The sequence below is a fragment of the Megascapheus bottae genome, chromosome 29 (genome assembly GCF_031878675.1).
Source record: "Megascapheus bottae isolate mThoBot1 chromosome 29, mThoBot2.hap1, whole genome shotgun sequence".
Lineage (NCBI taxonomy): Eukaryota > Metazoa > Chordata > Mammalia > Rodentia > Geomyidae > Megascapheus > Megascapheus bottae.
In genome coordinates, this window is record NC_143537.1 from 15,106,889 (window position 1) to 15,120,281 (window position 13,393).

Below are 13,393 nucleotides of genomic sequence, written 5' to 3' on the forward strand. Positions count from 1 at the left end.
CACTAGAGAGAGAGAGAGAGAGAGAGAGAGTCACAGAAACATGGAGGGGGGAGGGAGGATCTCTGATCTCTGTGAGACTCTTATCTCCAATTAACCATCAAAAATCTTCAAGGGTAGAGTGCTACCCTTGAGGAAAAAGCTAAGGGACAGTACTCAGATGAAGCCCCAGTACTAGAAAAATAAAAGGTTATAGAGGGTTAAAATGATCAATATACATTATATACATGTAGGGAAATATCACAATAAACCTCTCACTTGGTTTAATTAATAACATTTGTTCAATTCATATATAAGAATAGGTTTTTTCAAATAATAAAGGCTCATAGTCTTAGTGTCTCTCTCTCTCTCTCTCTCTCTCTCTGTCTCTGCTAGTCCTGGGGACTGAACTCAGAGCCTGATCGTACTATCATTGGGCTTTCTCAAGGATAGAGCTCTACCACTTGAGCCACAGCACCACCTCCAGCCTCTTCTATGTATGTGATACCAAGGAATAGAGCCCGGGTCTTTGTGCAGCTAGGGAAGCACTCTACCAGTAGGCCAAACTCCCAGCCCCCATCTCTTCTTTTTGTATTTTGAAAACTATCCCCAGTTGGGAAAACAGCATGACTAATTTTATAATCAGAAAATAATTGAAGCTACTTGTTTAAGAAAAAAACAAGAGAAAGCACACTTTCAATAGCACTCAGCAATAAACAAGGCAAAGTCCAGATTAGTGGGTAAGGCTCTCCCCACCTGTGACCCCAATTACTTTTCCAACATTATCTCTTGTGCCACAGACATATACCCTAAACAGCAAACACACTTGATACTTCACCCCTGGGTTGGGGTGAGTTTAAAGGAGGTGTGGTATTCAGCTACAAATGAGAGCTAAAAACACAGGCATCCAGGCCAGGAGTTTGGCCTAGTAGTAAAGTGTTTGCCTAACATGCATGAAGACCTGGGTTCCATTCCTCGGTACCATATACATAGAAAAAGCCAGAAGCGGTGCTGTGAGTCAAGAGCTCTGGCCTGGAGAAAGCCCAAGGACAGTGCTCAGGCCCTGAGTTCAAGCCCCAGGATTAGCGAAAACAAAAAACAAAAAACAAAAAAACCCACCACAGGCATCCCTCTGATGGTGACTGCTTAAAAGATAGAGAAAGCCACTCACACTGGTGGCATATACCTGTCATCCTAGCTACTCAGGAGGCTGAGATCTGAGGATTGTGGTTCAAAGCAAAGCCAACCCCAGGCAGTAAAGTCGGTGAGACTCTCATCTCCAACTAAACAGCCAAAAATTTGGAAGCAGAAGTGTGGCTTAAGTGGTAGAGCACCAGTCTTGAGTGAACAGGCTAGCGGGGGAATGCCCTGGCTGTAAGTTCAAGCCCCAATCCCCACACACACAAAAAAGAGACACTTGACCTCACCTCTGCCCTGGCAGTACCCTCCACTGAGAAAGTTGGTTTTTTTTTTTTTTTCTTTCTTTTTTTTGCCAGTCCTGGGCTTGAGCTCAGGGCCTGAGCCCTGTCCTTGGACTTTCTCAGGGCTAGAGCTCTACCACTTGAGCCTTAGCACCACTTCCGGCTTTTTTCTATGTATGTGGTACCCAGGAATCGAACCCGGGTCTTCATGCATGCTAGGCAAGCACTTTAACCACTAGGCCAAACTCCCGGCCAAAGTTGTTTTTTTTTTTTTCCCCCGGGATTGGCACAACTTCTTTCTCTCAAGTCCTTCTTTAATTGCTAGCATGTCACTGAATTACACTGACTTCCAGTTCCAAATTGAAAGCTATCCTTCTTCTGTTTCACAATGCTGTTTTTCCACAGTATTTACACTCTATGCTATAACTTACATGGCATATTATACAGCTTTGAGATTCACTGTATTACTTCTGTTCCTTCTAGATAAATGAGTTGGGTGTTCCATATCTCTGCTACCATGTGTCACAGCCTGTGAATACAGGTCCTGGCTCAAACTAGGTGTACAATAAGCATGTGTGGAACAAGTGACATTTTAATGACATAGCATGGAGCCTAGGTGCTTGTGGCTCACACATCCTTGTGATTCTAGCTGCTCAGGAGACTGAGATCTAGAGGAGGATGATTTGAGGCCAGAAAAGTGAGACATCATCTTCAAAATAAACAGCAAAAAGCAGGACTATAAGCCTGACTCAAGTGGCAGAGTGCCTGCCTAGCAAAAGTGAGGCCCTGAATTCAAACTCCATTATCATCAAAACACCAAAACAAACCAAAAAAAAGCCAGTACCATAGGCAGGAGGTGAGGCACAGTGATAGAATGTTTGCCTAGAATGCTGAGACCCTGAATTCTATACTCAACACTGCAAAATGATTCCTATTGTGTTTTCTTGTTTTACAGTATAATCACATACACACAATGAAGAGAAAAATATCTCAAAATGTCAATGGTAATTTCAGGTCATTATTTCCCCTTTCTTTGTTTTCCCCTGGGTTTCTTACCAAAATTCCATGTGCAAAATAATTGTATTTGGCCAGGCATAATGGTACTTCCCTAAAACCCTAGCACTCAAGAGGCTAAAGCAAGGAGGGTCAGAGTTCAAGGCCATCCTGGCTTACATAATGAGACTCTATGAATGAATGAATGAATGAATGAATAATTTCATCATGAGAAAACTGCTATTTAACAGCTTCTCCTAAACCTCTAGTTCTGTATACACACAGCTAATTGTTTTTTGCTGTAAGCTGCCTGAGGCTGTTCCCTGCAGGACAACTGAAGATTGATATGTCTTTCAAAAAAAATAATGAATAAATAAGGCAAAATAACCATCATGCTTTGCTCTTCTGCTCACTAAATATTAAAGAATAAATACCCCAATGCCTCACCAATTCCAACCTTGGGGGAACACACCCACCTAGCAACGGGGGAGAGAGCTGAAGTGAAGCGTGATGCTGCCTGCGCCTTTAATTCCAGGGTTTGGAGGTGGTGGAGAACTTCCCCTCCCCCTCTCATTCCCTTTGCCTGCACCGGTGGCAGCTGTCACCTGTACGGACATGGAGGAGGCCGGCGCCCATTGGATGGAATATAATAGAGGCAGACATCTACCCCCGGAGGCTGGGGGGTCCCGGCGGCGGGGTGCGGGCGCTTCGCCCCCAGCCTTCTGGGCGCGGTGACGCGGGCGTGATCGAGGTCCAGCTTCGGGGAGCCACCAGGTGAGCGCACTCGCCAGGCGGACGTCACCCCGTCACCCCCCCCCCCCGAGAGAGCCCAGCCCGGATCCTGCCCTTCCCGGGAGATCGCCAAGATCAGAGCGGGGAAACCACGGACCGTGTGCGCCCCCAGACCTCGGATCGATCGCCGTGGAGAGCCTGAGATCACGCACTTCCCCTGGAGCTCCCCAGATCCCGGTAGGGAGTCCCAGGCAGTGCACCGCCGGACACCTTCCCCGCCCCCCTAACACCCCCCTCCGCCAGTGCCCGGCCGGTTGGTTATCTCAACGGGGATCCCCAGATCTCAGCGGGAAGCCCCGGACCGCGCACCCTCTGGCTGCCCCCTGAATCTCGGCAGGGCGCCCCGGACTGCGCACTCCCCCCCCACTCGTGACTGTCCCTCCCCTCCCCCGCGATCGCAGCAGGGACCCCCCCCACCCCCGGACCGCGCACACCCTCTTGACCGCCCCCACTCCCAGAATCGCAGCGAGGATCCCCGGGTCCAGGCCATGGCGCTGGCGGCAGCCGCCGCCGCGGCCGCCGCCGGGGTGAGCCAGGCGGCCGTGCTCGGCTTCCTGCAGGCGCACGGCGGGAAGGTGCGAGACACGGAGCTGCTGAGCCGCTTCAAGCCGCTGCTGGAGGCCGGGGACCCGCGAGGCCGCGCCGCCCGCCGGGACCGCTTCAAGCAGTTCGTCAACGACGTGGCGGTAGTGAAGGAACTCGACGGCGTCAAGTTCGTGGTGTTGAGAAAGAAGCCTCGACACCCGCAAGGCCCGCAGCCCCTGCTCCCCGCCCCGCCGTCTACGACCACGAACACCCCGCCAGGGGAGCACGGTGGTGCCGGAGAAGCTCCAGCTTCCGCCCCGGAACCCCGGGAATCCCCGGGCCCTCTGGCTGCGGCGCCCACCGAGTCCACTGGGGAGCCGTCGGAAGAGCCGGCCCGGACGCCCGGGGGACCCGTCGTTCCTCCTCAGGATGGAGTGGCAGCGCCAGCCCAGCCCTCTGCGGGACCCCCGGCGGACGTGGCCCCCGCCCCCTGCGCGCCATCCCCGGAGTCTGCAGATCCTTGGGTCGCGAAAGGACCCCCGCTGCCCCTTCCCCGCGCGCCGCCACAGCCGCCCAAACCCTGCATGCTGCCCGTGCGCTGCTGCGTCCCGGGCCCCGCCGCGCTCCGCGTGGTGCGGGCGGAGGAACAGAGTCTGCGCCGGCAGCTGTCGGAAGAAAGGAGCCCGCGGAGCTCCCCACTGCTCCTGCGGAGGCTCTCCGTGGAGGAATCCGGCCTGGGGCTGGGGCTGGGCCCGGGCCGTTCTCCTCACCTACGACGCCTGTCACGGGCCGGCCCGCGTCTCCTGAGTCCGGATCTGGAAGAGTCGCCCTCCTCCGCGTGCGCGCCGCCGCCGCCGCCGCCGTCCGCGGTACCGCTGGAACCCGCCGAGCACGAGTGGCTCGTGCGCACCGCCGGCGGCCGCTGGACCCATCAGTTGCACGGATTGCTGTTGAGAGACAGCGGCCTGGCGTCCAAACGCGACTTCACGTCGGGTTACACCGCCCTGCACTGGGCCGCCAAGAGCGGCGACCGCGAGATGGCGCTGCAGCTGGTGGAGGTGGCGCGCCGCGGGGGCGCGCGCGTGGACGTGAACGCGCGCTCGCACGGCGGCTACACCCCCCTGCACCTGGCCGCGCTGCACGGGCACGAGGACGCCGCCGTGCTGCTGGTGGTGCGCCTCGGCGCGCAGGTGCACGTGCGCGACCACAGCGGACGTCGCCCCTACCAGTACCTGCGGCCCGGCGCCTCTTACGCACTGCGTCGTCTCCTAGGCGACCCCGGCCTGCGTGACGCCACCGAGCTGGACTTCGGGGGTGGCGGCGGCGGTGGCGGTCATTTAAGGCATCCCGTGCAAGTGGCCGCTACGATCCTGGGCTCCACCACCAGTGCGTTTCTGGGGGTCCTGGCTGATGATCTGATGTTCCAGGATTTGGCCCGTGGTTTGAGGAAGTCGAGTTCTTTCAGTAAGTTTTTGGGGGTCTCACCTATGGCTCCCCGAAAAAAGACCAAGATCCGTGGTGGTCTTGCGACCTTCTCCGAAGTCTCACGTCGATCCACCACGATGGGACACCTGGCCGGTTTCATGCCCAGTCTGCCCCCTGCCACCTGAAAGTGCTTTGGGTGGGGGTGGGGGGCGAGGTGGGACAGGGACCTGGCCTAGTTAATCGAACCACCCAAGGGGGCTCTGGCTCCACACAGTCTGAAGTCTGGCCCAAGATTTGGGGGCTCCAGACACCAGCAGCACCCCCCTTTCCCCATCTCCCTATCTTGCTTCTAATTTTTGTGGCCTGCACCCGGCTTCACCCACTATTCACCCACTAATCTTCTGTCCCACCTGTCTCCAGAGATCTCAGTAGTCAGAGGCTTCTGGGAAGAGACCAGGAGTCAGGCCTACCCTCCAGAGACAACTTTGAAATTAGGGTCAAAGGTGAAGGGGCAACAGCTGGTCTGGCCCCTTTCCCTTCCTCCCACACCCCCATGGCCCCTTCCCTCCTTCTCCATCTCTCCCCACCCCAACAGATTAACCAGATGGCTTTGCAAGTCTACTCTACTCGCAAGCTAGAACTGCAGCAGCCAGGGGCTCTTTTAAGATGTTTGGCTGGTTTGTCCACTTGCTAATAAGAGAGGGTTTTTGTAATTGGATGCTTTTATTCGGTTTGTTTTTTGTTTTTTAATTGAAAATGAGGTAAGGCAACTTTCATAGTAACCTTTTTGAGATTATATATATATATTTTTTCCCTCCTTCCCATTTTTTAGGCCAAGTGCTCAGACATTTTCAGTCTTTTGCTAAATATTTTGGAATGCTATGTAAAGAAGAAAAACAAAACTGAAAAAAGTTCTAATGAAAATTAATCCCAATCAACAAAACTCTTAAAAAGTTTAGCTACCTCATTTTAGACAAACAAGATTCTGGGGAATCTTGAACACCAAATAATCGGATGACCCTTCTGAATGTAACCAAACTCAATCATACTGTGAATGCTAAATGGTAGGAAGTAAGATTATCTTGGGAGTAAAAGATTTTCACAAAGAGAAGAGACATTTGGGCAAATGTTCAAATCTAACTATGGTGAAATGTATATGTGTTTGGCACTAGTGGATAGCTATTTCGACTTGGTATGAATATTTACATTCTAAAAATGTAATTTACCAGTAAATTACACTTTTTTTTGCCAGTCCTGGGCTTAAGCTTAGGGCCTGACCAGTGTCCTTGGACTTACTCAAGGACAGAGCTTTACCACTTGAGCCTCAGCATCACTTCCAGCTTTTTTTTCTATGTATGTGGTACCAAGGAATCGAACCTGGGTCTTTATGCATGCTAGGCAAGCACTCTACCACTAGGCCAAACTCCTGGCCTGAATTACACTTTTGTGTCATGCTCTAGAATCTGTTTTTCACATCTGGCTGAGTCTTTCAGTGCAATGCACTGAAATTGCACTAGTCAAGCTGGGCGCAGTGGCTCATGCCTGTAATCCTATCTACTCAGGAGGCTGAGATCCGAGGATTGTGGTTCAAAGCCAGCCTGGGCACTAAAGGCTGAGAGGCTCTTATCTCCAATTAACCACCAGAAACTGGGAAGTGGTGCTGTGGCGCAAGGGGGTTGGGTGGTAGCCTTGAGCTGAAGAGCTCAGGGACAGTGCCCAGGCCCAGAGTTCAAGTCCTACAACTGACCAAAAAAAAAAAAAAAAAGCCTGATACAATTAAGATATAACTTTTGTATAAATGTTTTGAACAAAAAACTGTATGTGAATACTTATTTTTTAAAAAACATAACAAATGGAGACTCTTTGCTCAGTGGTTTTTAGACATGTAGCTTAATGTCTCTGCATCTTTGTTCCTATCTGCAAGTTCACAATGTTTGTGGGTACTGCTTGGATTGCGTGGTTTGGGCCTGGTATAATTATAATGTCATTTATTTTACTGTTTTACAGATGTCAAATCTAGACAAAGGCATAGACTCTATATTCTTAACCAACATTTTATCTCATGTGGTGATAATATTCTGCTTTTGAAAATTCTGTTTGCATGTCAGTTTACTTTTGTGGCACAAAATTTCTCAATACATGTCAGTGAGGCCTTTGAAATGATTAACAGTAATCATTCATGGAATGCTTTGAACATTGAAATAAAGTCTATTTTATTCCTGTTTGTAGAAGATATACTTCTTTAATTTTTTGCTACTGCATTTTTGTTACTTAATTTCATACTTTAATCCCCTTTCTTTTTAATTAATATATATATATTATGGATGAAAATGCTTCACTGTGACATCGCCACACACATGGACAGGCTTTTCCAGTCAACTTTACCCCTAGATCACTTTCTCTCACTACACTCCACCCCATTCATGTGTGTGTGTGTGTGTGTGTGTGTGTGTGTGTGTTCTTGCCTGGCTTTTTGTATGCATGGCTGGTGCTCTACCACTTGAGCCATATCTCTACTTCCAGCTTTTTGCTACATAATTGGAGTGTCATGGATTTTTTTTTTCTGCCTGGGCTGGCTTTGAACCACAGTTCTGAAATCTCAGCCTCCTGAGTAGGTAGAATTATAGGTGGGTGCCATTAGCACCTACCCCATTCTCAAAAGAATTGCAACAAGCCGGGAATCAGTGGCTCACACCTGTAATCCTAGCTACTCAGGAGGATGAGACCTGAGGATCACAGTTCAAAGCCAACATAAGCACAAAAGTCCATGAGACTTTTTATCTCCTATTAACTGCCTGAAAACCAGAAGTGGCACTGTGGATCAAGTGGTAGTGCTCTAGTCTTGAGCTGAAGAGCTCAGGAACAGCACCCAGGCTGAGTTCAAGCCCCATGATCACCACCAACAAAAAGAATTTCAACAGGTTTCATAGCTCTATTATCGTATATGCAAATAAACCACACAGATCAGATTCATCCTCATTCACTTGCTTGGTTATCCCTCCCATTGGTATCTGCCTTTACCTTTTACCACAGTTTTCCCCTGCTTCTTTCAAGCCTCCTATATTCAGAGTTTGGATTTCTCTTTTTTTTTTTCATTGTTGATTTTGTCAATTGTGGGGCTTGAACTCAAGGCCTAGGTTCTGTCCTTGAGCTTCTTTGTGCTCAAAGCTAGTGCTGTACCATTTAAGCCAGAGCACCACTTCTGGGTTTTGGGTGGTCTCAGAGGGACATTTCTGCCTGGGTTGGCTTCAAACCATGATCCTCATATTTAGGCTCCTGCATAGCTAGGAATACAGGCATGAGCTACTAGCACCCACCTAGATTTCTCTTAAAGTAAATGAGTCACATATAGATATGACAGCAAAGAACTGTAGGTAAATGTAGGAAAAGGAAGTGGGGGGGAAACAAGATAATTGGGAGGGGTTGAGAGGAGGGAATGAGGAGAAAAACATAAGAAGGAGTATCAATGTGAAAGAAGTAATGCACCCACTGTCTGGAGAATGTAATTGTAACCCCTCTATACATTACCTCGATAATAAAAAATAAAATGAAGAAGAAAAAAAAATGTAGGCCTTGATCTGACCCTTCCTTAGAACTCTAGGTAGTCTGCATAAATTACTTTATCGTGCAAATTAAATCTGGCTCTGCAGAAAAATCATAGGAAGCAATCATTATAGCCATTGAAATAGCTGAAGATCTAGAAAATGGTATGAAGTATTCAAGAGTTGGTATTGGAAAGGAGAAGCCCGATGAGACTGCTGACAAAGCTCACAGATAGTTTACATTTTGCCTTAAGACAGACAAAATTTAATATAATAACTGATGTTTAGTGTGTGCTTACATCAAGAGTTGTCAGAAGAATCTTGGCATTTCTCAGGAATGTATTGGCTGGGCTTCAGTGGCTCATATCTGTAACCCTAGCTACAAAGGAGGCTGAGATCTAAGGACCATGGTTCAAAGCCAGCCTGGGGAAGGAAAGTGTATGAGACTCTTGTCTCCATTTAGCCACCAGAAAACTGGAAGTGACATTGTCTGGAGCAAAAAGAGTTTGGGGTAGCCCCAAACCCTGAGTTCAAGCCTCGTAATCATATCTGCTTGCCCAAATTAAAATGTGCTCTGGGGATCTTAAATAAAGGCTATATTGCTAGGTGCTGGTGGCTCACATGTATTATTCTAGCTACTCAGGAGGCTGAGATGTGAGGATCAAAGTTTAAAGCCAGCCCAGGCAATTAAGTCTGTGTAACTCTCATTTCCAATTAACCACCAAGAACCAGAAGTGGATCTTGAGCTCAAGTGGTGGAGCGCTAGCCTTGAGTGGAAATAGCCACTCAGGGCCACCACTCAGGCCCCGAGTTCAAGCTATAGGACTGGTACCAAAAAAAAAAAAAGAGTGTGCCATTGAGTGGAGGAATCAGACAAGATTGGAGAAGGAGTGACTAAACAGGAAGCACATTAAATTGGAATCCTCTTGTACAACCTTTTGAAGCTCAGAAAACAAAAATTGGTAGGAGGGGGTTGGGAGCATAGCCTAGTGGTAGGAGTGCTCGCCTAGCATGCATGAAGCCCTGGGTTTGATTCCTCAGCATCACCTACATAGAAAAGGCAACTCTACCACTAGGCCACATTCCTAGGCCAGAAAAAAAAATTTTTTAAGAGCATTTTTATTTTACCCCCAGGTAAAAGAAAACTTTTACTAAGCATTTAGTATCTCTATTCATAAAGCACAGGTGTTAGAAACCACTGCTGTTTCCTAGAAAGCCAAGACATTGAAACAGTAAGTAAGTAGAAAATTATAGTCAGGCATGCTTCTGGAAAATTTTCAAGAACCATATATTAAATTTCAAGCAAGAAGAATCAAAAGGTGTGCCAGTGGGCTCACCTGGCCAAGAATATTCCCAACCACTTCAAAGGAAATTAGAGTAGTAAGACTTGTCACAAGAATGAGTCTTTTAAATATGAGAGAAGTTAATTGTTAATGTAGATGGGCCTGAGTCATAACCACAACAAACTTATTAAATAAAGTGTTTTATTTCCTTTAATGGATGTGGGAGATCTTTTTGAGCATGCCTTCTCTTGTCTCATGGAGACCCAGGGCCTGGGGACATGCACACATTAGTTGTGTAGATAAAGGAGCTACCAGGCCCAGCTCTAAATGCTTTGTAATTATGAACAAATCTTAGTGTCTGGATTTGTTGTGTTGTGTGTGTGTGTGTGTGTGTGTGTGTGTGTGTGTGTGTGTGTGTTGTGAGCTTGTGTGCCAGTACTGGGGCTAGAACTCAAGGCTAGGCACTGTCCTTTAGCCTTTGCACTCAAATCTGGTGCTCTACCGCTTGAGCCCCACCTCTACTTCCAGTATTTTGTGGTTCCTTGAAAATTAGAGTCTCATGGACTTTTCTTCCAGGGCCTCCTGACTAGCTAAGAGGCTACTAGCAACTTGGTAATTCTAGGAACACACCAGCATGTGGTAACAATGTTCTTAACTCACATTTTTCTAGCACCTCTATTCCACATTTGAGACCAAAGACTTCACCATTCAACCAGAGACCAGGAGTGGGGACAGGGGTTGAAAGCTCCTTCCAAAATTCTAACACTGTCCCACCCAGGAGCCATATTCTTCTTTAGACTTCTTCCTGGAAAATTTCCTGACCATTTTAAATGACTCACAGATAACCTTTTGCTTTAAGGAACTGGATTCATGTCCTGAACTGTTAACACCTCAGGACTTGAACCCATGATGCAAGGGTGGTGGCCTGTGGTGAGCCCGCCTGCCACATTGAGAAGTTTTCCTTAGTGGGAAATGTGTGCCAATTTAAATATCAAAGATAAGAGACAAGGGATGGCTGGGAGTTTGGCCTAGTGGTTAAAGTGCTTGCCTAGAATGCATGAAGACCCGGGTTCGATTCCTCGGTACCACATACATAGAAAAAAGCCAGAAGTGGTGCTGAGGCTCAAGTGGTAGAGCTCTAGCCTTGAGAAAGTCCAAGGGCAGGGCTCAGGCCCTGAGCTCAAGCCCAGGACTGGCAAAAAAGAAAAAAGGAGACAAGGGAATGTGGCCTAGTAGTAAAGTGCTTGCCTAGAGAGCACAAAGCCCTGGGTTTGATTGATAAACTGAAAAAGCCAGAAGTGGTACTGTGGCTCAAGTGGTACAGTGCTAGCCGAGAAAGCTCAAGAAAAGTATCCAGGCCCTGAGTTCAAGCCCCAGGGCTGGCAAAAAGAAAGAAAAAGACAACAGATGAACACTCATGCAAACCCCTTAAGAGGTAACCAAGACTGTGGCTCTAAAACACTCAGAGGAGGTGTGTGTGTGTGTGTATATTGGTCCCAGGGCTTGAACTCATGGCCTGGGTGCTGCCCCTGAGCTTTTTCACTCAAAGCTAATGCACTACCATTTGAGCCACAACTCCACTTCCAACATTTTTTTTTCTGGTTCATTGGAGGTAAATCTCACAGAGTTTCTAGCCCCAGCTGGCTTTGAACCATGATCCTCAGACCACAGCCGCCTTCTAAGGAGCTAAGATTACAGGCATGAGTCACCAGTGCCTGGCTTTCAGAGCTGGTCTTGAGAGAGTTTTATACCAAGTATGCCTCTTGCCACCTCATCCCCCCCCCCCCAAATTTCCCATTCATCTGTCTCTCCACTAACTTCAACAGCATGTGGCCTAAATTTCGGCTCCAGTTTCTGATCTACAGCTGAATGAATAAAAAACAGCCTGGCAAATTTGTTCCAGCCAAGGATCTCTGAGCTTTCTGCCAGCTGATGGCGTGCCTGGGTACACAGTGTGCTCAGCTCAGCAGGATATTTGAGAAAGACTGCACATGGTCTGAAGGTAAAAAAGAAAAAAAAAAAAGTACCCGAATTAAATCCTTATTAGGAGGAGCAGCGGGGGTGGGATGAGGAAGAAGTGCCTGGGATTGTTGCCTAGCAACAACCCCATCTCGAAGCCAACCTCCTATCTCCATCCCCCATCCCAGGGCACTACCTAAAGCCACCATCTAAAGGGGAAGATAACAGTGATGAACCCAAGAGCCAGAGGAGGGGAACACACCTCCAAGAGGGAACCCAGCAACTCTCTTTTCTACTCTGGGGAAACTATACAAGGGTTTTATGTGGTTCTTTTGTTTTTTGGTATTAGCAAGGTATCCCTCCCTTTCGCCCTGCAACACTCCCACATTTCTCATTAGCCAGCAACTAACTTTCCAAGGCAGGCCTACTGGCAATGAAAATTGAGCCAGGCCACACACACACACACCACAGGCTGGCTACCCAGAATTTCTTTCCAACAGACAAGGAAAAAAAATACCTCAGGCTTTCAAGTTCAACATGGGTCTTGTGCTGCCCAGTCAGGCCAAGTCCCTGTGGCTAGCCCAGAGGAAGTTACTGAATGGCCCGGCAGTAGGTGGTAATGGTGTTGGGATGGAAGCTTTCACCTTGAAGAGAACAGTGCCCTCTGCTGGTAGCATCCTGCAGGGTCAAATCACCGAGTTTCAGGTGGGAATCTGAGTCTTGAGGTCTGATATCCATCCATCCATCCATCCATCCATCCATCCATCCATCCATCCATCCAATGATGGAATGGAACAGAGAGGAAATCCTAGGACAGGAAGGAAGGCAGACAAGACAAAAAGACTAGCTCAGGAAGAAAGTCCTGCAGTAGGGGCTTTCCCCATCTGGCAAGATGGAGCAGAGAGGAAGAAAAAAAATCTAGTTGAAAACCAAAGTTTAGTTTTAAGGGAGAATGGCAGTCCCCGCCCCCCCCCCATACTCCATCCCCAACTCAAGCCAGGCTTTGTTTGAAATGTTACCATTTACCCTCCAAGGATGTTCAAATGTGTTTCTAAGAATATCCTAATGGGAGGATGGAAATGAAGTTTCTATCCAGAATGGGCATCTGAGAGCTTGCATAGCCCAGGAGCTTGAAACCCAGGCACCACCCACAGCATTCAAAGGAAAGAAGGAAAGCATAATATGAGAACCAGTACCGGTCTCAGCAGAAACCCCATATGTTTTCTATTTTAAAGAAAAAAGGCACAATATGAGCATTGTTCTCTCAGTAGCATGATTGTTATAACATGCTTTGGGTATGAACACAAACATTGAACATTCCCAATCAGTTACACTTAGTGACAATACACACTGGAAAACAAGCTAGAAGCAAAGATTTCTCACTTGGAGGTCAGTTGGCTTTAAATACACACACACACTGCCTTTTAATATGTCCAACTTCCAAGAGTGCCTAGAACCATTCCAAAACAATATTCTT

The 13,393-nt window shown here is 48.1% G+C and overlaps 2 protein-coding genes across 2 annotated transcripts in view; one reads left to right on the plus strand and one right to left on the minus strand.

The window, feature by feature from the left end:
* Septin8 (septin 8) overlaps positions 1-4,536 on the minus strand; it is a 55,734-nt gene extending 51,198 nt beyond the window's left edge. Inside the window, exon 1 of the mRNA XM_090320846.1 lies at positions 4,478-4,536. The gene's annotated coding sequence lies outside the window, so the exon portion shown is untranslated. The remainder of the gene's footprint in view (positions 1-4,477) is intronic.
* Sowaha (sosondowah ankyrin repeat domain family member A) lies at positions 3,440-5,328 on the plus strand. The gene has a single exon (XM_090320837.1). The coding sequence runs from the start codon at positions 3,671-3,673 to the stop codon at positions 5,315-5,317; it is 1,647 nt and encodes a 548-aa protein (XP_090176963.1). The 5' UTR covers positions 3,440-3,670; the 3' UTR covers positions 5,318-5,328.
* The last annotated feature ends 8,065 nt before the right edge of the window (positions 5,329-13,393 follow it).